The sequence below is a fragment of the Zootoca vivipara genome, chromosome 2, assembly GCF_965207765.1.
Source record: "Zootoca vivipara chromosome 2, rZooViv2.hap1.1, whole genome shotgun sequence".
NCBI lineage: Eukaryota > Metazoa > Chordata > Lepidosauria > Squamata > Lacertidae > Zootoca > Zootoca vivipara.
In genome coordinates this window covers 104,600,768-104,627,328 of record NC_142584.1, presented here as the reverse complement: position 1 = coordinate 104,627,328, position 26,561 = coordinate 104,600,768, and the positions used below count along the sequence as shown (strand labels likewise).

Genomic DNA, 26,561 nt, shown 5'->3' with positions numbered 1-26,561 from the left:
AAGTGCTGCAGATGTGGCCACACCAAGGATTTGTGCAAGCTTGTAAGGACACCAGCTAATTATATTGCTTACCCTTCTGCCATAAAAACAAGCAGCTTAACTTTCTGATAACTAGATCAATCTGGTGTCAAAAGCACAGTGGTAGGCTAATTAAAGACAAAAGAACAGTCTGCTGGCTCAAGTCAAGTTGTTGGCCATCACTATAGTAATTTTTTTCTAGACAGTTGGCAAACCTAGATGGCAGCCTTCTGTGGACACTTTTAAGAAACACTTTGTGGCAGCCTTCTGGCAACCTTTTAGCTGCCCTCTTGAGTGGACCAGGGAATCTTCCTTCCTTCCTTCTCTCTCCATCACAAAAGGTACCTGCCATCACTTCCCATGTATTCATGATTCCTGTATGCAGTCCAAGAATGGTGATTAAGAACAGTGGGAGTTCTCTCTTGCTGGAGTGTACTTGTTTGAACATGCCTCTCTCTCTGCTGTGCTTTCCACGCCCAGCCATGCCGAAACCTTGTGTCGGAGGCAAACTGTGCACAGACTTAGGAGCGTCTGCAGAAGACGACATGGCCCAGTCTCTTGGCCTGGTCAATTTCTTCCTGTTCATCTTTTCAGGGATGCTCCTCTATCATTACAGCAATACCTTCAGATACTATTTCAGGGTTTGTTTCCTAAATATTTGGATGTTCAATATGACCTCCCTTGTACTTCCTGTTCTAGCTCTCCGGGGTCGAACGGTGGCAAATATGAGGTGAGTAAACTCTTACTGCTGTGTGGCTTTGTACAGTATCTTGCTTTTAGGGACTCTGTGCTCACATAGGAGTCTGCAATGTGACTCCTTCATAGCGGTCCAATAACTATTGAGCTTTTAAGCCCAGGGGTCAGCAACCTTTTTCAGCCGTGGGCCGGTCCACTGTCCCTCAGACCATGTGGGGGGCTGGACTATATTTTGAAAAAAATATATGAATAATAATAATAATAATAATAATAATAATAATAATAATAACAACAATAACAATAATAATAATTTATTTATACCCCACCCATCTGGCTGGGTTCCCCCAGCCACTCTGGGCGGCTTCCAACAAAACACTAAAATACAGAAATCCATCAAACATTAAAAGCTTCCCTAAACAGGGCTGCCTTGAGATGCCTTCTAAAGGTCTGGTAATTGTTGTTCTCTTTGACCTCTAGTGGGAGGGCATTCCACAGGGTGGGTGCCACTACCGAGAAGGCCCTCTGCCTGGTTCCCTGTAACTTGGCTTCTCGTAGCGAGGGAACCGCCAGAAGGCCCTCGGAGCTGGACCTCAGTGTCCGGGCAGAACGATGGGGGTGGAGACGCTTCTTCCTATGAATTCCTATGCCCCACAAATAACCCAGAGATGCATTTTAAATAAAAGGACACAATCAACTCATGTAAAAACACCAGGCAGGCCCCACAAATAACCCAGAGGTGCATTTTAAATAAAAGGACACATTCTTCTCATGTAAAAACACGCTGATTTCCGGACTGTCCGCAGGCTGGATTGAGAAGGCAATTGGGCCACATCCGGCCCACGGGCCTTAGGTTGCATACCCCTGTTTTAAGCAGTGGTGTCCCGTCAGGGACTTTGGGGCAGGTGTCCAGAGCCACGTTCAGGAGTATCAGAGGGCGAGGGTGGGACCAACTCCAGGAGAACTGCCTTATCACATTTTGTGAAATTAGGCCCCCACCCCACTCCAGAGACACGATCCAGTTCACTTTTAAAGGCAAACCTACAAAATCTGCACTTTCCAAAACAATATGCGAACTGAAACACTTCCATCCTTTTACATTTGCTCTTTCTGGATTTTGCAATGCACTTCTACAGACAAGTACTGTAATGTGTTTGGAAAAGCATACATTGCAGCAAAGGGTGCATATAGAAATGCATCTATTAGGGTAAAACATGCTAGCGGAAATTGCATACAAATTTGTGTGCAGTAGGAAGAATTCACTTTAAAACCCTGGTGAATTTTCATGAGGACTTTTTAAAAAACTGGAAAGGTGGAGAACTGAACTTCAAACTGGCAAAATGAGAGAAACCGAAATTGAGCGGCTCGCTCACTCTCAGTATTGTCCACAGCAAGAAAATCCCTTGCAGAAACATGGTGGCCAAACCATCCTCACGTTCCCTAGCACACAGGGTCTAGCTATAGGTCTGCTGAGGGAGGGAGGGTCCATTGGACATGGTGGCTGGGGGTGGTGAGGACTGTACTGTAGTTCAAAACCTTCAGAGAGCAGCAAGTTGGGAAAGGCTGGCTTAACACCAGAAATGAGTTATGCCTTCTTGCTAAGCAGTCTTTTGTTGACCGGGTTGCCCATGATTGTGAAAGGAAGAGAGCTTCATGGTTGGGAAAGTGTTTGTTGACACTTAAGATACTCATCAGAGGCTGGAGGTGACATTCCTTCAGCTTGAAGGAGAGGCAGCTGTGACTTATTCAGGTCTGATTGGGAGATTTAACCATTTCGTTTTCCTGCAATCCAGATCTAAGGGCCCTGTGCCTGCTATGTGCATCTCACGTGGTTTCTTCCATTTTTTTCCTACTGCCCCCCCCCCGGCCTGGAGCTTAGGGCAGTCTACAAGATGCTCCTCTTGTTATCTTCATGACATCCCTGTGAAGTAGCCAAAATGAGCATCATGGCCAAGCAGGGATTTGAACCTGGCTCTCCCCAGTTGGGATGCAACAGTCTTACAGGGGCCAGCAAACTTTTTCAGCAGGGGGCTGGTCCACTGTCCCTCAGACCTTGTGGGGGCCAGACTATATTTTTTGGGGGGGAAATGAACGAGTTCCTATGCCCCACAAATAACCCAGAGATGCATTTTAAATAAAAGGGCACATTCTATTTCTGTAAAAACTCGCTGATTCCCGGACTGTCTGCAGGCCGGATTTAGAAGGCAATTGGGCCGGATCTGGCCCTGGGCCTTAGTTTGCCTACCCATGCACTACACCATACAGTCGTACCTTGGAAGTCGAAAGGAATCCTCTTCGGAAGTCTGTTTGACTTCCAAAACATTCAGAAACAAAAGTGCGGCTTCTAATTGGCTGCAGGAAGGTCCTGCAGCCAATCGGAAGCTGCGGAAGCCCCTCTGAATGTTTGACTTCCAAAAATAGTTCGCAAACCAGAACAGTCACTTCCGGGTTTGCGGCGGTCGGGAGCCAAAACGTTCGAGTCGCAAGGCATTCAACTTCCGAGGTAAAACATTCGAGAACTAAGCTGTTTGAAAACCAAGGTATGACTGTACTAGATTTCATCCGAACAGGCTGTAGCAGGCAACTGTCTTGCTTGTAAAGTTCTCGCTCCTGTCCTTCAACACCTTTGACCTTCCTAAAACGCCTCTGGTTTTGCTGCCTTGTTTTAGAGTCCTCCGCTTTGCCTTGCTGCCAGCGAAATACTTCCTCGGCATCAAATTCAAGGTGCAGGGTGCTCAGAACTTTAACCAGAAAGTGCCGTATGTTGTGGTTGCCAATCAGCAATGCAATGTGGACATCCTTGGTATGTTGGTTGCATGCTTAAAAGCCTCAATCTCTTTCTCCCATCCAGTTGAAAGGGCTGGAGTGACCCACCTACAGCTTTACACATATTGCCCTGTGGCATCCTAATTGCAGTGGACCACAGAGAGTAGCTACCTGCCCTGTAGAAATTTGCTGATAGAGAAAATATATTCAGATCATCACTGGTAGGAGGGCATGGACTACTGGCACAATATACCCTAATTTAGCCCACCATGCAGGTGGCGCTGTGGGTCGGCGGTTCGAATCCCCGTGATGGGGTGAGCTCCCGTTGCTCGGTCCCAGCTCCTGCCAACCTAGCAGTTCGAAAGCACGTCAAAGCACGTCAACCTGCGGGAAGGTAAATGGCGTTTCCGTGCGCTGCTCTGGTTTGCCAGAAGTGGCTTAGTCATGCCGGACACATGACCTGGAAGCTGTACGCCGGCTCCCTCGGCCAGTAAAGCGAGATGAGCACCGCAACCCCAGAGTCGTCCGCGACTGGACCTAATGGTCAGGGGTCCCTTTACCTAGCCCACCAAAATGTCACAAAAATCACGTGAGATTTTTGGAGAGTTTATTTTATCCTGGCCATAGGCAACAACGAATAGCATTGTATAAACATAGTGAAGAGGGCCTATGCATTGTGAGGGTAATGCTCCCTGCATCCAGGTGTATGTGTGAAGAGGCAGATAAAACACAACGCGCACATCCCTCTCCCTCCAAGGAACTCAGGCTACCTTTAGCCTCACAACCACCCTGTGAGATAGGCCAGCCAAGAGAAGATGTGTCTTTGACCCAAGATAATCCCAGTGGCTTCATAGCTAAGCAGTGATTTGGTCCCAGGTCTCCCCAGCCCAAATCTAACTAATACACTACCTCTCTCGCTAGGGGCTGTAGGGAAGGGTGGGAGGAACTGCACAGCCAGAGTTCATTTTGACTGTCTTCCAATTGTCCCAGCAATGCTTCAGATTTTGCCGGAGAGAAGCACCTTCATTGTTAAAAAGGAGATCTTACGCTTTCTTACTGTCGGCATGGCCTGCTGGCTGAGCAGCTTCGTTTTCGTTGACCGCCGGAACAGAGAAACATCTGCCAATTCCATATCGGAAGCAGCAGGCGCGATGGTCCATGACAACGTGAGTGTCAGGGAAATTAGCTCTCCAGGGAAATTAACTCTCGTTATGAATGGTTGAGGGAATTGGGAATGTTTAGCCTGGAGAAGAGAAGGCTGAGAGGTGATATGTAAGCTTATCTTCAAATATCTGAAGGTTGCCAAGACAGAGCAAGCTTGTTTTCTCCTGCTCCAGACAGCAGGACCCAAACCACTGGATTCAAATTACAGTGGTACCTCAGGTTACAGACGCTTCAGGTTACAGACGCTTCAGGTTACAGACGCTTCAGGTTACAGACGCTTCAGGTTACAGGCTTCAGGGTAGCGGAGCGCTAACCCAGAAATAGTACCTTGGGTTAAGGACTTTGCTTCAGGATGAGAACAGAAATCGCGTGGCGGCAGCAGGAGGCCCCATTAGCTAAAGTGGTGCCTCAGGTTAAGAACGGACCTCCAGAACGAATTAATTTCTTAACCCGAGGTACCACTGTACAAGAAAGGATATTCCGACTAAACATCAGGAAGGACTTTCTGACAGTAACAGTGGAATGGACTCGGGGGGGGGGGCAGCAGCGAGGTGAACACTCCTTCATTTGAGGTTTTTAAGCAGAATTTCGATGGCCACCTGTTGGAGATTCTTTAGCTGCAATTCCTGCATTGCAGGAAGTTGGACTAGATAAGCCTTGGGGGTCATTTCTAACTCTTCAGTTCCATGATTCCATGAGAGGGGCAAGGAGGCAGTGATGTCTGCCCAGTGAATGCACCAGCAGAGTCAATCCCATGCCGTCACTGGTACTTTTACACTGTGCCAACCCCATTGCCACCTCGCCCATCCTGGCAAGCTGCAGCAATACGTGTGACAGATTACGTAAGTGTTTATTGTTGCCCTGTCTTGCCAATGGCAACCGGTGGGAGGACAACCCTATACACCACTTTGCATGTCTTTGAGGAAAGGAAATACAGTAGATAGACAGACAACTAGACAGACAGACACCCTTCCAAGCCATTATTGATATAGGCTGAAATATACTCAGAGTCGCGGAGTGATTTCATGCTCTTTATTGCAGCTCGTAAAACAGTGATAAATCCCCCCCCCCAACCTCTGACTTTATATACATTATTTACACAATGGGTCCCGTCTGATTGGCTGATTTTGTTTCCCTCCTGGCCTTGGGCCTGATTGGGCTGCTCCTGCAGGCCAATCAGGTTTTTTGCCTTCTAGGATCCTACCTGCCTATTGTTCTAGGATCCAAACTTAGTACATAACATAGGCAGTGCTTTTTTTTCTGGGGGGACGCAGGGGTATGCATATACCCCTAAACATTTTGTGAATCTAAGTTTGTCCTCATTGAGGGGCAGCATTTCAATATGAGTAGGAAAATGAGAGTACCCCTAAACATTTTTAAAGAAAAAAATCACTGGATACAGTGATACCTCGACTTACGAAGGCGATCCGTTCCATGGCGCTCTTTGTAAGTCGAAACCTTCGGATGTCGAAGCGTCCATTTTGCACATGCGTGAAGCGCGAGTGATTTTGCGCTTTGCGCAGGCGCAGACCGCGTGCGCCGCTTCTGCGCAGGCGCAGAACGCGCGCAAGGCAAAAATACTTCCGGGTTTGCCGACTTCTTCGGAAGTTGAGGCATTTGTAAGTCGAGGTACCACTGTATAGGCCATTATTTCTAGGCTAAAAAATGGTCCCGTTTTCTGTACTGAGTCCTCTGCAGTATCAGAGCAGATGAAAACGTAACTGGAAGAAATCACATCAGGGAGAGACTAAATTGTAGTCACTGAATTTTTCTGTGTTCCAGTTCTAGGTGAAAGAAAATTCATGTTTGAACATTCTTTCAGTATTCTCTTTCCCCTCCAGCTGAGAATCTGCATGTTCCCTGAAGGCACTGGAGACAATGACAGCGCTGGTTTGCCTTCCTTCAGACATGATGCCTTCCATCTGGCCATGAAAGCTCAGGTGAGACCATCCAGCTTCCAATCCTGTTGTTTATTCCTGCATCCTATTTACTAATAGTGGACTCATTCTCCAAGTGGCTATCCTAAGCTAAAAGGACCAGGCTTGTAGGAGCTGGGAGCAGGTCCCACTTTTAAAGTTTATGTGCTGCAGTTGGATTGAGGTCAGCCGAATAGGGCTGCCAGCTGTTGCCATTAGGCAAATTCATTAGGTTCAGTATAAGGTATTTTGTTGAGTAAGCCAGGTATTTCAAATCACAGGACAGATTACACTCTCCAAATCCTGCCAGGAGCTGCTGTAATGATGCATACCTAAGACAGTGAACGATCTGAAAGGGTGAAATATACTCGGAGTCGAGAGTGAATTTCATGCTCTTTATTCAGCTCATATTCATCAAGGAGAAGAAGAGAAGACGAATGGCTCTTTTCCCAAAACCATCTGCTTATATACATTATTTACACAATGGGCCTTGCGTGATTGGCTACTTCAGGGCTACACCTGTGGGCCAATTATATTGTGGATTGACTTCTGCCTGCAGCCTGATTGGCTGCTCCTACAGGCCAATCAGGTAGCAGATTCACTTCTGCCAGCCGCCTGATTGGCTGCTCCAGCAGGCCAATCAGGTTGCGGATTCACTTCCACCTGGAGTTGGATTGGGTAGCTCCCGCTGATTCTGAATCCTATTGTTCTAGGATTCCGCTCAGTACATAACACCCCTCCCCTCTAAGTTCCAGTCCTGCCTGGGAAGTTGCATTCGTAGTCCCCAAGGTCTGCTGGCCGCCTCCGTGTGCGTTGTGGCCTGGGGTGTTCCTTGGTCAGGGGTTCTGGTTCTGGCTTGTGTTCCGAGGCTGCTGGCTGTGCCGGGGCTGTCTGGTCTGGCGCCACTGAACCACTAGGTTGTGACTCTGGTTCCGGTGTCCTTCCAGCCTCGGGGCGCCCCTCTGTGCCTACTGCTTCTGCTTCCCCTGCCCACCCCTCTCGCTCTACAGGCCTCACTGCCCTGCTGTCCCCTTGGGACCCCTCTGTCCCGCTCTCCTCCCGGGTTCCTCCTGGGAATCGTCGCCGTAGCTGGTCGCAGTGGCGGTGCCAACGTTGCCCCCCTTCCGTTAGTACCTCGTACGACACGGGACCGGTCACCTTGGTGACTGTGGCGGGTACCCATGCTGGGCCTGCCCCAAAATTCTTCGCATACACTGGGTCCTGGGCCACAAATGTCCGGGGGTTCCTGCCTTTCCCCACCACTACCTCATCCTGAGCTCTGTCGGGGTGAAGTCGGTCCAGTCTAGTTGCAAGGCGCCGGCCCATGAGTAGTTCAGCTGGGCTCCGGCCCGTCGTTGTGCTTGGGGTGCTGTGCTGTGCTAGAAGAAATGCGGCAAGGCGGTATTCCCAGTCCCCTTGTGTTATGCGGCGGAGGCTGTCCTTGGTGGTCCGCACCATGCGCTCCGCTTGGCCATTGGTGGCAGGGTGGAATGGTGCTGAGCGGATGTGGCGGATGGCGTTCTGCGCTGTGAAGGTCTGGAACTCCTCTGACGTGAATGCGGTTCCATTGTCCGAGACGAGGGTGTCAGGGAGCCCGTGGGTTGCAAACAGCTTACGTAGTACCCGGATGGCTGCCGCCGTAGAAGTGGACGGTACCAGTGCGACCTCCAGCCATTTGGTGTAGGAATCCACCACTATGAAGAATGTTTTTCCCTGGAAGGGACCAGCGAAGTCCACGTGCAAGCGTGACCATGGATGTCGGGCGGACTCCCAGGGCTGGACTGGGGCCCTTGGGGGATCCGGGCGGGATTCTTGGCAGGTCTGGCAGTGTTGGACCCAGGCCTCTATCTCTCTGTCAATCCCCGGCCACCACACATAACTCCTGGCAAGGGCCTTCATCCTCACTACCCCTGGGTGTGTCTCGTGTAGGGCTGTGAGGACCCTTTTGCGGAGGGGCTGGGGAACAACAACCCTGCTTCCCCATAACAGGCACCCCTTGTGGGCCGACAGTTCATGTTTGCGGTTTGTGTAGCCAGCGAATTCTGGCCCGGGGCTGCTGCTGGGCCATCCTCGCCACACCCAGTCCAGGACCCGGGAGATGACCCTATCTTTTGTGGAATGGTGCGCAACTTCTTGTGCCTGAATGGGTCGGTCGGGAAGCAGCTCCAGGGTCATAACCTCTTGCGCAGGCGCTGGGTCGGGGCCTGTTTCTGGTAGTGGTAGCCTGCTGAGTGCGTCTGCGTGGCCCATCGCCTTCCCAGGGCGGTGGATTAGTGCATACTGGTAGCCGGCAAGGAAAATTGACCACCTGAGGACACGTGGAGACAACACTTGGGGGGTCTGCTTCTCGGGGGCAAACAGGCCAAGCAACGGCTTGTGGTCAGTCACTATGGTAAAGGGCCGCCCGTACAAGAAATCATGGAATTTTTTTACGCCCTTCACGATTGCCAGACCCTCCTTGTCAATCTGTGAGTAGTTTCGTTCGGCTGCAGCAAGCGTCTGGGAGAAGTATGCCACCGGCACCTCTCTTCCATCCGGGAGTTGGTGTCCCAGGACAGCGCCGATGCCATAGGGAGAGGCGTCGCATGCCAGCACCACTGGCAGCCTCTCGTCGAAGTGTGCCAAGACCGAGTTCGAGACGAGCAAGTCCTTGACTGCCTGGAATGCGGCCCTTTGTCGCTGGCCCCACACCCAAGGGGCCCTTTTATCTAGGAGTCTGTGTAGGGGCTCCGCTACCGCTGCCTTATGGGGAAGGAAGGCATGGTAAAAGTTCAATAGTCCCAAGAATGACTGAAGTTCGGGCTTGCTCTTGGGCGCTGGGGCCTCACAAATGGCCCGTACCTTGTCACCGGTTGGATGGACCCCTTCTGCGTCCACCTTAAATCCCAGAAAGTCCACCTGCGGCACTCCCAGTAAACACTTTTCCCGCTTCACCTTGAGGCCCGCCGTCTGGAAACGGTGCAGGACGGAGCGGAGGCGGTCCTCAAATTCCTCTGGTGTGGGCCCGGCGATCAGTACATCATCGAAGAAGGGGGTGACGCCAGGAATCCCTTTAAGGAGAGAGTCCATTAGATTCTGGAATATGCCTGGTGCCACGCTAACGCCAAATTGCAGCCGCTTTACTCTGAATGCCCCTCTGTGCGTCACAATCGTCTGAGCCTCTGCTGTGGCTTCGTCCACAGGCAACTGTTGATACGCTTGGGCCAAGTCCAGTTTGCCAAAGATTTTTGACCCAGCCAGGGTGGCGAGGACATGGCTGACCACTGGCACTGGGTATGCATGAGCCGTGAGAGCCTTGTTTATGGTGCATTTGTAGTCTGCACAGATGCGGACCGAACCGTTAGGCTTGACGGGTGTGACAATTGGAGTTTCCCAGGGGGCGTTGGGCACCGGCTCCAGCACTCCTTGCTCCACGAGCCGGTCCAATTCCTCGTCTATGCGGGGTTTCAGGGCGAACGGGACCCGGCGGGCCTTGTGCCTGATGGGTCGTACAGCGGGGTCTAGCTGTAGGGCAATGGGGGGTCCTGTATATCGTCCCAATGCCCCATCGAAAACCCCTGGAAACTCTTTGCATATGGCGTCCACGTCCACTTGTAAGCTAGTGCGGTTCACGCCGGTAACGGCTAGCCCCAGAGGTCCAAACCATGCCAGTCCCAGTAAGCTAACGTAGGGGCCCTTAACTACCAGCAAGTCCAATTGTTGCTTTCGCCCTCGATATTGCACCCTGAAGGTCCCCACCCCCATTGTAGGGACCTTACGTTTCTGGAAGTCCCGGAGGGTGAATGGGGCCGGCCTTAGTTTGGGACCCCCATTAGGGCACAGTTCCCTTAATGTTCGGGCCGAGATTATGGATAGAGTTGAACCCGTGTCCAGCTCCATGCGGCATGGGGCTCCCTCTATCTGTACCTCTATATAAATTTTCTCTGTGCTGGGATGGGGCAACTGGAATACCTGGTAGTCCGTGATCTCCGTCGAGTTGCCTTGGTGCATGGTGCCGTGTGACCTGGGGCTCCTGGGTCGGTCATCTGATGCTTGTCGACGGGTGAGTCGAGCCCGACACACCCGGGCGATGTGTCCCAATTTTCTGCACTGCCTGCACTCTGCGTTGCGGAAACGACAGGTCCTCCTCTCGTGGTTCTCCCCGCAGCTTGCACAGTTCCCTCCTTCTCGTCGAGGCTGCTGTGGTGTGTGTGCTGCTTGAGTGCGCCGCTGTACTCGGTGTACTTCCTCCCTGTCAGATTCGGATTCGTCGGTGAGGTCTTCGTGGTAGACCCTCGGTTGGGATGGCGGGGCCGGTCGTGCCTCTTGCATTGACCTCTCGGCGGCTTCGGTTGCCAGGGCTTCCTCCAGAGCAATCTGGAACGTGAGGTCTTTTTTGGCGTAGAGGCGTCGTTGCAACATCTCGTCCCTCAGGCCACCGACGAGGCGGTCACGAAGCATGTTCTCCAACTCTGAGAAGTTGCATAACCGGGCGGCTTGGCGGAGGGAGGTCACAAACCCAGTTATGGTTTCCCCCGGGGCTTGCCGCTTTGCGTAGAAGGCATTTCGGCAAGCTACCTCCGAGGGCTGTGGTGAAAAGTGCTCCTTCAGCCGTTCCATTATTGTTTTGTAAGAGACGGTAGCGACATCTCTAGGTGCAAGGAGAGCCCGGGCGATTTCAAACGTCTCCTCTCCACAGACGCTGAAGAATGTCGCCCTCTTCATGGCATCGTTGGTGACTTCTTTCGCTTGCAGGAGGAAGTTGAAACGGGCGGCGTACCCTTCCCAGTCTCCTGATGCTGGTTTGAATGGCAAGAAGCTGCTGTCGGTTGCCATTCTGGGTTCCTTGGGTCCTGGAGCTGAAGCCTGGATGCACGGTGCGATGCAGCGGTGCAGCAGGTGGCGGTGCTGCGGTGCAGTGCGTGGTGGCGGTCAGCTCAGCAGGATCCCATCCTCGTCGCCAGTGAAATATACTCGGAGTCGAGAGTGAATTTCATGCTCTTTATTCAGCTCATATTCATCAAGGAGAAGAAGAGAAGACGAATGGCTCTTTTCCCAAAACCATCTGCTTATATACATTATTTACACAATGGGCCTTGCGTGATTGGCTACTTCAGGGCTACACCTGTGGGCCAATTATATTGTGGATTGACTTCTGCCTGCAGCCTGATTGGCTGCTCCTACAGGCCAATCAGGTAGCAGATTCACTTCTGCCAGCCGCCTGATTGGCTGCTCCAGCAGGCCAATCAGGTTGCGGATTCACTTCCACCTGGAGTTGGATTGGGTAGCTCCCGCTGATTCTGAATCCTATTGTTCTAGGATTCCGCTCAGTACATAACAAAGGGGTATTTTTTAAAAAACATAGCACTACAGCCCAGGCAGACTAACCCCTTCCCCACCACTTCCCCCTGTGTGCTATTTTTCTGACACTCCACCCAATGCCAATTTGGGATGGGGCACTGGGGAAAGCCCCATTGCACTAGCCAAAGTCTTCGGACTCAGTGACATTAGTAAAGAAACAATGCTTTGAATGCGTTATAAACATGCAACACCAGATGGCGCCAGAGGGCAGAATATTTTTCTATGTGGTTTTCCATGGGGGTTTCCCCCCCCCTCTTTTTGTTATAACAATCTAATTTGTAGCATTTCCCTCTCTCCTGTGAGCAGATTTGCCCTTTGTGTGGGCTTCTCATTCATTGAATCTGGCCCATTAAAAAAACAGTAAAAGAAGAGACTAAAAAGAAAAAAGTTCAACAAAACACCAAAGATGAAAAGCAGGGTGGGTGGGGAGCACCAGTCCCCCAAACAACAACTTTTTGTGATAAGGATAGGGGAAATGCAGTGGAAAGTTTGAGATAACACTTGTTTTGATGTGATGTCAGCTGACCTCACAGTGAGCAAATGGAAAGTGAATGGTCAACAAGCAGGTTGTCTGGAAGTGTTCTTAGTCTGCAAGAGCATTAGAAAGCAGGACTCCCTTAGATTCAATATGGGCAAAGGTAAATTTCCATTTGACTGGTAGCTGATGTGCCTTATGTCCACGCAGGTGCCAGTTATTCCTGTGGTGATTTCCTCCTACCAGACGTTCTTCAACGAGAAAATTAAGAAATTCACGCCAGGTAGCTGTGGGAAAGAAATGGGATGGGAAAGTGTTCTGGGACATGGCCTGAAACTGGAACTAGATCAGGTATCCCCAAACTGCGGCCCTCCAGATGTTTTAGCCTACAACTCCCATGATCCCTAGCTAACAGGACCAGTGGTTGGGGAAGATGGGAATTGTAGTCCAAAACATCTGCAGGGCCGAAGTTTGGGGATGCCTGAACTAGATGCTATGAAGCAAACTCATTTTTTCCAAACTCCATGCTTGCTACCGAAGCTGGACTGGGGAAGGGGCTCCGTTTGCAGGGGGATACAGCACTTATTTTGTTTTCTCTTCCAAGGGGAAGTGACAATCCAGATCCTTCCGCCCATGAAGACTGAGGGACTGAGCGCAGCTGATGTCCAAGAATTTGCAGGCCGCGTGCAAGAGACTATGCTCCCTATTTTCCATGAGATCTCAGCGCTGAAGCAGGAAGGTGTGACTGAAGAAGATGCCTACCAAGCTGCCAATCGCCAAGTATCTTCGTAACCAGGTCTTTCCACCTCATTTATTCCGACCCTTTGGCTTCACATTTACCGCAGCTCTGTTTTGGCCTAACTGCCCTCCATGGCTTAGCTTGCATGTTCCGGATGGACCAGGAAATCTATCTGTAAGGTCATAGGCTGCGTACAAACATACCTTTACATACCCTCCAAATGCCCCTATTTTCCAGTGACGTCCCTAATTTAGAGAGGCCACCCTGGTTTCTGATTTGATCTTGGAATGTCCCACTTTTCCTTAGGATGTTCCTATTTTCACTGGAGAAATGTTGGAGGGTATGGAGTTATCCGCCCCCCCCCCCGAGCCATCTGAAGGCAATCCTCTATAGGGAAGTTTGTTTAATGTTTTATTATGGTTTTTTAAAAATATGTTGGAAGCTGCCCAGAGTGGCTGGAGCAACCTAGAAAGATGTGTGGGGTATAAATAGTAAAATTATCATTATGGAATCGGACGTCCCTATTTTCATCAGAGAAATGTTGGGGGATATGCCTTTAAAGCACCTTTGTCCCCTCAAAGAATTCTGGGCACTTCATGTAAACACTCAGCGAATTGTATGTAATATAGATCAGAAAATTGCCCAGTTACAATTTCCAGTAACCCTTAACAAAACTACAGTGCCCAAAAGTAGGGGGAATGTGTTTCAAAGCAGAAAAAGGGAGTAGAAGTAAATGGAGAGATATAGACAGTAGAGTCCCTCAAAGATTGGTAATGGGACCTGTGCTTTTTAACTTGTTCATAAGCAATTTAGAGTTGGAGTGGCCAAGTTTGCTGGTGATACTAAGTTTAAGGTTACCAGACGTCCCTATTTCCCGGGGACAGCCCACGGATTTACAAATCAGTCCCCATACAAAATCCATTAAAGTTGAAAAGTGTCCCCAGATTTACTGAATTTTTTTGGTAACTTTAACTAAGTTGTTGAGGGTAGATAGAAAAGACAAAGGCCAAAGCCGAGGTGTGTGTGTGTGTGTGTGTGTGTGTGTGTGTAAGGGCAAGCTAGAATAATAGAATCTCTTAGAGTTGGAAGGGACCCCATGGGTCATCTAGTCCAACCCCCTGCAATGCAGGAATCTCAACTAAAGCAGCCATGACAGATGGCCATCCAACCTCTGCTTAAAAATCTCCAATGAAGGAGATTCTACCACCTCCCGAAGGAGACTGTTCCACTGTCAAACAGCACTTACTGTTAGAAAGTTCTTCCTGATGTTTAGGGGGAATCTCCTTTCTTGTAACTTGAATCCATTGGTTCGAGTCCTACCCTCCAGAGCAGAAGACGACAAGCATATTCCCTCCTCCATGTGACAGCCCTTGAGATATTTGAAGATGGCTATCATATCTCCTCTCAGTCTCCTCTTTTCCAGGCTAAACGTTCCCAGCTCCTTCAAGTGTTCCCCATAAGGCTTAGTATCCAGAAGATGGAGGAAGTAACAAGCTAAATCCTGTGAAGGAGAGACGTGCTTGATTTCTGCTCATATCCAAGGCTGTGAAGCAAGACCCTTTTGGGGTGCTAATGCTGTGAACACCTCCATTGTGGGCTCAAGTTGTATATATTTGTAAATAAACCATATATCATAAAGTCCCTGCAGTCTCCGCTGTCCCTCATTCCAGAGGAAACACAAACCCTGCGTAAGCACCAACACTGGGAATCTAACCCCGCTCGGATATTGAGGTGGCCTGAAGCAATATTTATCACCTGGTGTACTTACTGCATTTCATTTTTCTGTTGACTGCACACTTGATAATCTCCCAACTGCCTATCTACCTGTTTCAACATACGATATACTAGACTTGCTAGGTTCCCCTGCATGCTACAGACAAGCTTTCGGAGTTTGTTGCTGTTGTGTTTTGAACCGTATTTGCCACCCTGAGCTGCTTGGAGTAAGGGAGGGTGCTGTGAGGCCAGAAACCAAATAGGGAATGCAGTAAAAGCAGCGCCCGGACCTTGAGATTACGAGTCTCTGCTGCTTACATGGCGGTGCAAACCCTCCTGCTCTCGGCGGCTCAGATTTCTCCGAATACATAGGAAGACGAGCTGTTGCTCCTTCTCAAAGGCTTCTGCTGCCTCCGCTCGCGTGAGGCATCTCTGGCAAGGCAGCAGCATTGTGAGGCGAGCGCCTGCTGCCATGGCAACCAACACCGCTGAAGCGACAGGGACGGCTTGGCCTGTGCCAGAGTAGAGCCTGTTTGGAAGACTTCACCGTCCGCTTGGGTGGGGCGAGAGACACAGGCCTCCCATGCCCTCCCAGAAGGCTGGACCCGAGACCTGTGCCCTTAACGTTGCCCTAGAGATCTCAGCCTTATTGGACCCAGGTAAAGATGGCGCAAGCAGGCCCAGCTAACTTGACCCCCTCTTCCCACCTCCATCATTCCCCGCCGTGGACCCAGGCCAGGCCACGAGGTGTGGCCTCTCCTATTGCTCCGTTTTCTAGGGGTATGTGGGGTATTCGCACTCATGGCACTGGGAACTGTCCTCATTAATACCCCCTTATTCCAGTATTCCTCTTTGCAGGCTGCAGGTAAGACTGGGCTTCCCCCAGCAGGGAAAGAGGCAACTTTGGGACACAAGGGTGAACTGGTTGGATTTTGGGTCTGATCCAGACATAGGCAAATTCCGGCCCTCCAGATGTTTGGGACTACAGTTCCCATCATCCCTGACCACTGGTCCTGTTAGCTAGGGATGATGGGAATTGTAGTCCAAAACATCTGGAGGGCCGGAGTTTGCCTATGCCTGGTCTGATCCATCGAAATCCACAAAACTAGTTTATTGTATATTCTTGTCTGATAAATCTGCAGTGTGTGTTGCAAGCTCTGGAATATTGTGGGATTATGTAGCGGTAAAAGTGTCGGCCTAGGACAGGCCTAGGCAAACTCGGCCCTGTTTGGAGACTACAATTCCCATCATCCCTGACCAATGGTCCTGTTACCTAGGAATGATAGGAGTTGTAGTCCCAAAACATCTGGAGGGCCGAGTTTGCCTAGGCCTGGACTAGGAGCTTGGAGGCCGGAGGTGCTTGCCCTGCTTGTGGTAGGCCCATTGAAATTAATGGATATTATTAACTCAGGTACATTAATTTCAATGAATCTGCTCTGAGCAGGTGGGGAGAACCCAAGAGATGGCCAGGTCAGAGGCAGTAATGCTTCTGAATACCAGTTGATGGAAACCACAAGAGGGCTCTTTTGCTCAAGTCCTGCTTAGAGGTTTCCCCACAGGCGTATGGTTGGTCACTATGAGAACAAGATGCCGGCCTAGCCTGATCCACCAGGCTCTTCTTATGGCCTTAGGAAAGATCAGGGCTAATAGCAATGAGGACCCAAGCAATACCATTGCCTTATCGTTTGAATGTGTGGAGCACATGGCAGGCAGGGGCAGATGCTTAAAGGACCTTGGACCAGTTTAATGGAACGCACAAGATTTTAGAGCTCATGTTGCCACCTGCCAAAATTAAAATTCCATCCCAAATGTTTAAATCAGATGTGCAGTATTTTCATAGTTTTAGTCAGTGTTTTTTTTTGGGGGGGTGCAGGGGTACGCATACCCCTAAACATTTTGTGAATCTTTGTACTTTTGTCCATTTACTGTATTTATTTTTCCCAATTTGAACTATAAAATGGTGATTTTCTTGAGTCAAAATGAGAGTACCCCTAAAAATTTTTTGTAGAAAACCCCCCCACTAATTTTAGTTGTTTACTCCCCAACCTCAAACCCAAATTTTGCTCTGACTCAGATTTGGGTTCTAAGAATTTGCGATTCCCACCTCAAAATGTGAATATTCCACAACCACACAAACACAGAAAGGCACACATAGTTAGAAGCTTAGTTCCAAATTAGCATTTGCAAATGCTAAAATTTGGGACCAGGATTGGCAGGGGATCAGGGGTGGGTTTCACAATTTTAGAAACGTTGAAGTCTTTTAATCTCCAGCTGACACCTGGGACCGAGCTGGTGTTAGGTGTTTAGAACGGTGTTTTATGGTTCATAGTGACATTTGTACCACTGGGCACCACTGCATTTAGGGATGGGTGACTCTGTCAATTTCAGTTTCTCTCGGTTTCTCATTTTTCCAATCTCATGTCCAGTTCTCCACATGTCCACATCACTTTGCAGTTTGTTTGTTTCAAAAAAGTTCCTTGCAAATCAGTGTTCCCTAACATAGTTCATTTTTGTATGTTCTTTTCACGAACATATGCATTTTTGTGTATTAATTACCCAACCATATGCATTTTTGTACACATTACTTATCTGGACTAACGGAAAATTCAGAGAAGTTGTGAATCTTGAAGGATAGCTATGTTTAGGTTTGCAGATTGTTTCCCAAAGTGCACATTGGCAGGTACACCATTAAAAGAGAACTGAGTAAACTTTCTCACCCATCCCTAAGTGCATTTTAACAGGTGACTAGATCCATTTCCCCTCCCTCTCATCTCAGAACACAATGACATTTTTCACAGCCCCCCTCTTCACTTCGGCCCCATCACTTGGTAGCTAATAATAATAATAATAATAATAATAATAATAATAATAATAATAATTTATTATTTATACCCCGCCCATCTGGCTGGGTTTCCCCAGCCACTCTGGGCGGCTTACAACAGAAAAATGAAATAAAATAATCTATTAAACATTAAAAGCCTCCCTAAACAGGGCTGCCTTCAGATGTCTTCTAAAAGTCTGGTAGCTGTTTTCCTCTTTGACATCTGATGGGAGGGCGTTCCACAGGGCGGGCGCCACCGCCGAGAAGGCCCTCTGCCTGGTTCCCTACAACTTGGCTTCTCGCAACGAGGGAACCGCCAGAAGGCCCTCAGTGCTAGACCTCAGTGTCCGGGCAGAACGATGGGGGTGGAGACGCTCCTTCAGGTATACTGGACCGAGGCCATTTAGGGCTTTAAAGGTCAGCACCAACACTTTGAACTGTGCTCGGAAACGTACTGGGAGCCAATGTAGATCTTTCAAGACCGGTGTTATGTGTTATTCTCGAACCATGGTGGCATCCCGTCCCATGAAGTTGCAGCAGGATTGCAGCGTGATTTTTCCTCCTCTTCCTTGGCAGCAGCAACAGCCGCTCCGCCGCAGCCATGGGCCCCCCTGCCCACTTGGTCACAGGCCTGGTAGGAGCTGAGAAATGGCACAGGGACACCCATGCCACAGTTCACGACACCTCCAAGCTGACGCAGCGCTGCGCAAAGGATGCCCTCGACCTTTGGTGTCCACTCCGAGCCCCAGGCCAGCCTGAGGAAACACCGTACGAGAAAAAGGTCAAGATCGACTCTTGGAAATTCAAGATAGATGTCCATCCAACTGGAGAGGTGACAAGCAAGCCACCGGAGGGGCCGGGGGTGACCCTGTGGAGGAGCAAAATCAAACCCCCTCCTTGGGTGTGCAAGATGGCCTTGCCCTGCTGCCGCGACTACGCCACCCTCAAGAACAACGAGTATGTGGCCCAGTACGTCAGGGAGACGCGGCTGGTGGTGAGCCGCCTGCGACAGGCTCTCCTGGAGATCAACGACCAGTTCAAGATGATGCTGCGTTTGAGATTACAAGTGGACGCCACGCTGGATCAAATCCGCCAGGGCCTCGTTACCAACAAGCAGAGCCAAGCCATTCGGGAGCACCGACCGGAAGTAGAGAAGGTGAGACCTGCATCTCAACCCTACAGTCAACCCATCCTACCACTTACAAAACAACCAATGCTATCAGTGGCTACTCATCCTGATGGCCATGTTCTCCCTCCACTGTTGGAGGCGATATGCTTGCTTATGCATGTCACTTGCTGTTGTGCCCGGGTCCTCCTTGTTCGTTTCCTAGAGGCATCTGGTTGGGCGCTGTGAGAACAGGGTGCCTGGCTAGATGGGCCACTGGCCTGATCCTGCAGGTCCTTTTTACGTTCTTAGTCGACTCGCCCTGCACGTTCCCAACCACTAGATCTCAAACAGCAAGTGTGCTCTTGCATGACATTTATTGAGTACCTGAGCCTAAGTTTTTATTTCTTCTGAACACCTTGCGGGGCTCTCTGATTCACCTTGCGCTCCCACCCAAAGCATATAGTGCTTGCTTCACTGTACAGTACAGAACATACTGTACTGCAAAGCAGGCAACACACACACATATACACACACTAGGGCTGGGCGATATCTGGTTTTCAACACTGTGATATGTCACCAGCTAAACATTGCAATACAGTGGTACCTTGGTTTAAGTACTCAATTCGTTCCGGGGAGCCATTCGGTCCCTGAAAAGTACTTAAACCGAGTGCCATTTCTGTGTGTGTGTGTGGAGTGCTTCTGCGCATGCGCGCGCCGTGGAACCCAGAAGTAAACACTTCCGGGTCTGCAGAGTACTTTAACCAAAAGTACTCAAACTGGAACATTCTCAAACCGAGATATGACTGTATACCAAAATATCATGATGTCTGAAATAAGGATGGAGCACTGACTGGCTTCACAGTTTTCCCTGCATCATGGCTTTTGCATAACACACACACACACACACATACACACACACACACACAAAAGCTGGGCAAGGTATTGATACATTGCCCAAAATTGGTTTGACATCCACATCATGGTAACGGTTTCATAATATTCAACACGGCGATATACAGCGAATCACGATGTATTCATGTGCTATGCAGTCTAGTTTGCAAACATTCACCCACCCAACCTTTGTTCCTCTCCCTGGTATGTAGGTACCTGACAAGGTAGATGCACTGATGAAATGGGAGAAGAATGAGTTTCTGAAACAGAAAGCCAAGCTGGAAGAGATGATGGCGATGTCAGAAGATCATATGAAGGTAGGAAACAAGGCTGGGAATGAAGGCAGGGACAAGCCTCTACAATCTGTACAGGCAAGGGAGGCAGACCCGGTGGACACCAGCACAATTATTATTCTTATTATTTTGTTATTATTTATTGAATTTATGCCTGTTGTCTTTGTCCATGGAGTTTTCTTGGCAGGGATACTGGAGTGGCTTGCCAGTTCCTTCTCCAGGTGGATCATGTTTACTCAAAACTCTCCACTATGACCTGTCCATCTTGGGTGGCCCTGCATGGCATAGCTCATAGCTTCTCTGAGTTATTCAAGCCCCTTCGCCACGACAAGGCATTGATCCATGAAGGAAGTGAGAGCTGGACCATAAAGAAGGCTGATTGCCGAAGAATTGATGCTTTTGAATTGTGGTGCTGGAGGAGACTCTTGAGAGTCCCGTGGACTGCAAGAAGATCAAACCTATCCATTCTGAAGGAAATCAGCCCTGAGTGCTCACTGGAAGGACAGATCGGGAAGCTGAGGCTCCAATACTTTGGCCACCTCATGAGAAGAGAAGACTCCCTGGAAAAGACCCTGATGTTGGGAAAGATTGAGGGCACTAGGAGAAGGGGACGACAGAGGACGAGATGGTTGGACAGTGTTCTCGAAGCTACGAACATGAGTTTGACCAAACTGCGGGAGGCAGTGCAAGACAGGAGTGCCTGGCGTGCTCTGGTCCATGGGGTCACAAAGAGTCGGACACGACTAAACGACTAAACAACAAATTGAATGTATATACTGCCCTATACCTGGAGGTCTCAGGGCGGTTCACAGAAAAGATCAACATATAAACCAAATATATATATAATCAAAATAAAAACAGCAACCCAATAACACCCCCCTGCATACACAGAAGGGTTTTGCACTTGTAATTATCCCCTCTAAAGGGAAGACAAAGGAAATGAAACACATTTTTTAAAAAAATAATTCTTACTGATTTTTAGATAAACAAAAAGTTTAGAATGTTTTCAAAACATCTGGGGACACTTCCGTTTATTTGGTGTTAGTTGACACCCTTGACAAATATGAAAGCTTAGGATCGCCTCGCTTTTTTTGTTATATTGCTACATTTTGTATTCTGCTTTTGGGGACTTTTTGCTTTTCTTATAAAACGATTTTTAAAGCAGCAATACATGTACTGCTACACATCACAGAATCCTATGATCTCAGGAGGTGAGGTAGCTTTGTTACATGTGTTGGGATTGGTAGTCCTGTGAGATCAAACTACAGTTCCCAGCATTCTTTGGGGGAAGCCATGTGCTTTAAATATATGGTGTGGCTGTGACCCCTTATGCAGCCATTCAACACAATAACTGGATGGAATTGTCACTGCAGGAGGCAATTCTGAGAGGGAAGGAGTTGAATTATAGTTGCTGCTGGCGGTGGAACTTTCTCCCTCTGCTGCACCTAAATGGCGTGGCTCAGATTTGGGGTTGGAGGGGCATGGACGGAATCTAGTTTCTTATCATGGTTTCTTCCACCCAACGACTTGTTGCAGGCACTGGGCACATGTCGGCAAACTCTGGAAATGCTGTCCAATGAACGGGGCCGTGTTCTGGACCTGATACCGCAACCTTTCCGCATGGTTCTCCTAGGGGCTGGGCGTGATTCCTGGCTTGGACTGAGCCGTCCCTCATCCCCCTGGGTGGAGCGTAACGAGACACCCGTCCCTAACCCCATTGCACCCTTCACACCAGGTAAGGGGAAAATCCCTCCCCAGCTTCCATAAGGAAAATTATTTACAATTCATATCACTGTACTTGCCATTCATTCGTTGGGCAGGCTACATAAAAATGAGGGGCAGTGCTTGTCTCTGGTCCCTCAAGTATACCGTAATGGGTTGGCCTAGATTTGCATAGGCTTAACTTTGGTACTTTATAGCTCCAAGACAAAAACATAGAACTGAACTGGAAACTGTCCTTAAAATAGATTATTTAAGGGGCAGGGTCAGAGAATAAACCCACCGGCAAAGGGAGGTGACGAGCTGGGGTATTATGCACCATTTAACAGAACCAACAAGCCAGATTTAAGAAGCTTCCCAATTTCCTTTCCAGAGTGTGCGGCAGCTCTAGAGGATGCCCGGCGCCTCACCTCTCTTACCAAGGTTGTGCTCCAACAGTTGCAAAAGGCCATCAATGAAGCGCAAGAGACCCGCAATACAGCCCACACCACCATTGAAAACAGCCTGCAGGGCAAGAGGGATGAGACTCTCTGTCATAAGGTAAGGGGAGACCCAACATGCTGATAAATTGGCTGTGTTACACATGAAATTATTCTTGCATGTGTATACAGAACCACATATTGACTTGAAACTCTGCCTTTTAACGCTAAGTCTCAGCCTCAGTGGATGCATCTGTGAAACTTGTTTATGCAGCGCTGCTCAAAGTCAACAAAGCTGTTCCCACCTTCTTGATTAAACATGCCTCTGCAACGCAGAATTTGGGCTACTGTACACACACACACACACACATCTTGCACAGCAAAGTTACAAAATGTGGTGGTAGCCAGTAGCTCAGGTCCCAAGTAGAAGTGATAATGATCCATGTTATTAGACCTTGCATGCCGTGTCTTTTGAAAAACATAAATAGCAGGCATAGGGACCCCTGAGATGCGTCAGGACTGGCATGGGAGAAGTGGGTGGGCTTTCACCTCTACCACAGTCCCACTCAGAATACTGCTTTTGTTTTTTGTAGTGTTTAGTGGCATAATTCTCAAGTATGATCTAATTTAGTGGCATGTTCTCAAGTATGATCTATGATTCTATGAGTCTAATACGGTAGGCGAAACTTAATAGTCGGAAATTCAACCCCTTTTCTAATTGCTCCTGCTCTTTGCATAAACAGTAAATTGCAAGAACTCGGGCCAGAATGAAAATGGATTTCAAATAAATCTTCACAAGTTTTATTTGTGTGATGAGGAGTTCAAATAGGAGTCAATCCCAGTATTGAAGGCAAATAAAGATAAATTCCAGTAAAAATCAGGACAAGGCCCTGTTTCGACAATTTTTCGTCAGCTGGAATATTGAGAAATTAGAAATGAAGAATTGTATATACTGGGATTGACTCCTATTTGAACTCCTCATCACACAAATGAAACCTTGTGAAGATTTATTTGAAATCCATTTTTCTTCTGGCCTGAGTTCTTGCAATTTACTGTTTATTTCTGGACTTTACCAAGAACTCAAATTTCTCCTGCTCTTTGCATGCCTGCACACGCATTCTCACCTTTTCACACCAACAGCACACTCATGTTTCCAAACAATCTGACTCAACATCTTCATTGTTTTCTCTTTGGTAGGAACGGCTTGACATTACTCTGGCAGGAACTCGCAGCACCCTGCATCGCTGCCAACGTTTCCAGCATGAGATGCGTGTTACCCGGGGCATGGCTTTGGTGAGCAAGAAGAGCTGAAAAACGCCAGTGCTGTGGGTCTTCACATTCCGGTTCCCTCCAGCTCTGCCTGCTTGGAGATTAACTGGGGAAGACTTGCCCTCCTCTTTCCCTCTCCACCCCCGGGAATCCTCCTTTGATTCTGAACCATCTTTGTATCCACAGGGTCCTGAAAGTAGCAAGTACCTGGAGACACGGGAGAAGCTGACACGGCCAGTGGTGCAGGTGTACCAAAGACATGTAGGAACACAGCTGCCTGAAGCTGCAATCCTCAACCAGGTAGGATGCCAGTAGGGACAACGATCAGACATTTGACTGCAATACAACTGTGGTGGAGAACTGGATCTGGCTGGTAGGCCAGATCCTTATTCCCTGCACTCCCCCTGCCACATCTTCTACAGGCCAACTTTGGCTGATAGGCGAGTCTGCCCACCTGTCAGTTATCTGACAATGATGTCAGGTGACCTGTTTTCCTCTGCCTGTGTGGCTTGAAATAAAACCACTGCTGGCAAAGGGGCAGGGCTTTGGAAGTGCTGACAACGAGCTGATTGCTGATGCTTGCAAAAATTAGTTGACTCTCTCCCTAAAGCTAGAACCTTATGCCGGTAAAGTGGTACAGGTTAGGGATGGACAATTGCCTCTTGTTTGACTGGATGAAGGTGGGCATGTTTGTACAGTGGTACCTCGATTTAAGAACAGTCTGGTTTAAGAACTATTTGGTTTACAAACTCCGCAAAACCGGAAATAGTGTCTTGGTTTGAGAACTTTACCTTGGTCTAAGAATGGAATCTGAACAGTGGAAGGGCACAGGCGGCGGGAGGCCTCATTAGGGAAAGCACGCCTCGGTTTAAGAACAGTTTTGGTTTAAGAACAGACTTCCGGAACTGATTAAGTTTGTAAACCAGAAATCCTGAATTTCTGGAATGTAGTCTACTGTCTGAACCCATTGCTCCCACCCACTTTCCTGCTTGGGTCCATCTCCCACTGGCATGCAGCCTCCAGAAAATTGCTTGAGGGAATGCAGTCCTTAAGACTAAAAAGGGTTCCCTGCCTGTGCTGCCTGTATAGGAATTGGGCTATTTCCACTATAGATGTCCACTCACAGGAAAATCCTACTGAGTTCAATGGAACTTACTGCCCAGGTAAGTGAGTCTAGGACTGGAGGCAACAATGCTAAATTGAACTATCTGTACAATGCAAACCCATCTTGCTGATGGGAAGCTGACAGGTAGGGTCATCTTCCCTGACTCCGGACGACCTGCTTACTTGTCTTTTTCTGCCTTTGTGTCTCTTTGTAGTCCACGCAACAGTTAGATCGCTCTATAGCAGAAACAGGGGAGAACATTAATCAGCTCAAAGCCACCCGACGTTACCTGCGCAGCTGCATTCATGACAAGCAGACGGGCTACCATGTGGATGGTAGTATTAAACGGCTGCGGCAGCGCCGCATGCTTCCACGCACTAACATGAATGAGGTTCTTGACTTGGTCTACACCTAAGGAGCAGAGCAAATGCCTGGAGAGATCATACAAATAAAGAGCTGAACATGCTAGAAAGGCCCAGTATAATTTCCTCCCAACTGGGGATGAGGGGAAATATACGACTGGCTGCAGTCACACAATAGAGAATCTAATAATACAGCATTTTAAAGCTCAATCATTATATATACATATATAGAAAATGCAATCGCAAGTTTTTAGAGGGGAGCGTGATTTCATGAATGACAAGAATTAGTACTTTTCTATTTGAGAATCGAATCAGTAAATCCAAACCTGTCACTAATAAACTTTATGTGTTAAATATTAAATATACGGTCAATGCTGGAGCATCTTGTGTAAATTGAGTCTTTGAATTCTCTTCTTCAGGAAAAAATATCACCCCCACCAAGTACTTTACTTAGATACTGGTATCAGTTTGGAAGTAGGAAGAGACAAAGATCCAAGTGTACTGCTGAGAGGAGGGGCCCTGTTTTGCAAGTGAGCACAAGTGGACACTTTGCCATGGGCTCCTTCAATAGATCAGGTTTGTTTTCTTTTAACACTGGTCTGCAGTACGATTCCTCCAAGGGAAAGGAGTCCTCTTGTGAGAGGAACAGCATAATCTATTCACTATGAATACAGCAAAAGACAGAAACCAAATCTGTTAAGTCAGAGATGTGTTGGTGGGGACAAATGTCAAGTATGCAACTACCTGGAACCGTAGTACAGTGGTACCTCGGTTTGCGACCGCAATCCATTCCACGGAGGCGGTCGCTCGCCGAAGGCATGCTTCACCGTGTGTGCGAAGCGCCAATAGAGCGCTTCTGCGCACACGTGAGCTGCACAGATCGCTTCTGCGCACGGGTGAGCTGCACAGATCATGTCTGTGGTCTATGCATCCGACGCCGCGGAACCCGGATGTAAACACTTCCAGGTCCATGGCGGTCGCTCGCCAAAGCGGTCGCAAACAGAGGTAGGTGTAAACCGAGGTTTGACTGTAGCGGCTGATAAGAAGCAACAGTAGGTTTCACATGCATTTGTGCCAGGCAGCAGGATGGCAGTGTCCATCGGGGTGGTTGGGCGAATGCAATGAGACCGTCTGGCTATTGTAGGGCATACCAGACTGGGCACAACCCGAATATGAGAAGGACAAATTTCCCAAACAGCTCTTAAGTAAGCCTTTATTCAGATGGGTGTACATATGTATGGTAGCACCAAGGGGAGCAGTTATGAATATATTCCAGCCACACATCTGGGCAGTATAATAAATGGAACTGTTTCAGCAGCTCTGAAATTGGTACTGGGGGTTTAATGGGTTGTTTTTCTTTTGATTATATATTTTGTGGTTTCATATTTTGATTTTGTCCTGTGAACTGCCCTGAGACCTCTGGGTATAGGGCGGTGTGTGTGTACATGTACATGCACACAGTCAAAGCTTGGTCACTGAGCATGCCATGGCTCTAGTGCAGGGTTTCCCAAACTTAGCTCTCCAGCTGTTTTTGGACTACAATTCCCAGCATCCCTGAACACTGGTCCTGCTAGCTAGGGATGATGGGAGTTGTAGTCCAAAAGCCGCTGGAGACCCACGTTTGGGAAACCCTGCGCTGGGGTTTCAGGCCAGCAGAAGAACCCTGAGACACCAAACAGTCGCCCCATTGCAAATGTCTACTGCCTTCTTATAGGGCTCCCCACCGCCCGGCATTGCTTGTCTCCTAGAG

The 26,561-nt window shown here is 48.7% G+C and overlaps 2 protein-coding genes across 2 annotated transcripts; both read left to right on the top strand.

Annotated features, from left to right (window-relative positions):
* The first annotated feature begins 380 nt into the window (after nt 1-380).
* Nucleotides 381-14,752, top strand: LOC118080913 (1-acyl-sn-glycerol-3-phosphate acyltransferase alpha). The gene is made up of 7 exons (XM_035106934.3): nt 381-748; nt 3,381-3,514; nt 4,468-4,643; nt 6,483-6,581; nt 12,583-12,655; nt 12,977-13,168; nt 14,535-14,752. Exons 1-6 carry the CDS (start codon nt 387-389, stop codon nt 13,162-13,164), a joined length of 1,032 nt encoding a protein of 343 aa, XP_034962825.3. The 5' UTR covers nt 381-386; the 3' UTR covers nt 13,165-13,168; nt 14,535-14,752.
* A 315-nt stretch (nt 14,753-15,067) lies between these two features.
* TEKTL1 (tektin like 1) lies at nt 15,068-25,190 on the top strand. Its single transcript, XM_035106933.3, has 8 exons — nt 15,068-15,483; nt 18,222-18,801; nt 19,857-19,961; nt 21,474-21,672; nt 22,030-22,196; nt 23,273-23,368; nt 23,531-23,644; nt 24,664-25,190. The coding sequence occupies exons 2-8, from the start codon at nt 18,247-18,249 to the stop codon at nt 24,862-24,864; spliced, it is 1,437 nt and encodes a 478-aa protein (XP_034962824.1). The 5' UTR covers nt 15,068-15,483; nt 18,222-18,246; the 3' UTR covers nt 24,865-25,190.
* The last annotated feature ends 1,371 nt before the right edge of the window (nt 25,191-26,561 follow it).

What these genes read in the sequence shown, in the direction of transcription:
- LOC118080913 (XM_035106934.3), top strand. Translation starts at nt 387, where the DNA reads ATGATTCCTGTATGCAGTCCAAGAATGGTGATTAAGAACAGTGGGAGT. An exon ending in CGAACGGTGGCAAATATGAG is followed by an intron (nt 749 to 3,380) that starts GTGAGTAAACTC and finishes GCCTTGTTTTAG; the next exon opens with AGTCCTCCGCTTTGCCTTGC. An exon ending in AATTAAGAAATTCACGCCAG is followed by an intron (nt 12,656 to 12,976) that starts GTAGCTGTGGGA and finishes TTCTCTTCCAAG; the next exon opens with GGGAAGTGACAATCCAGATC.
- TEKTL1 (XM_035106933.3), top strand. Translation starts at nt 18,247, where the DNA reads ATGGGCCCCCCTGCCCACTTGGTCACAGGCCTGGTAGGAGCTGAGAAA. An exon ending in ATGAGACTCTCTGTCATAAG is followed by an intron (nt 22,197 to 23,272) that starts GTAAGGGGAGAC and finishes TCTCTTTGGTAG; the next exon opens with GAACGGCTTGACATTACTCT. An exon ending in AAGCTGCAATCCTCAACCAG is followed by an intron (nt 23,645 to 24,663) that starts GTAGGATGCCAG and finishes GTCTCTTTGTAG; the next exon opens with TCCACGCAACAGTTAGATCG.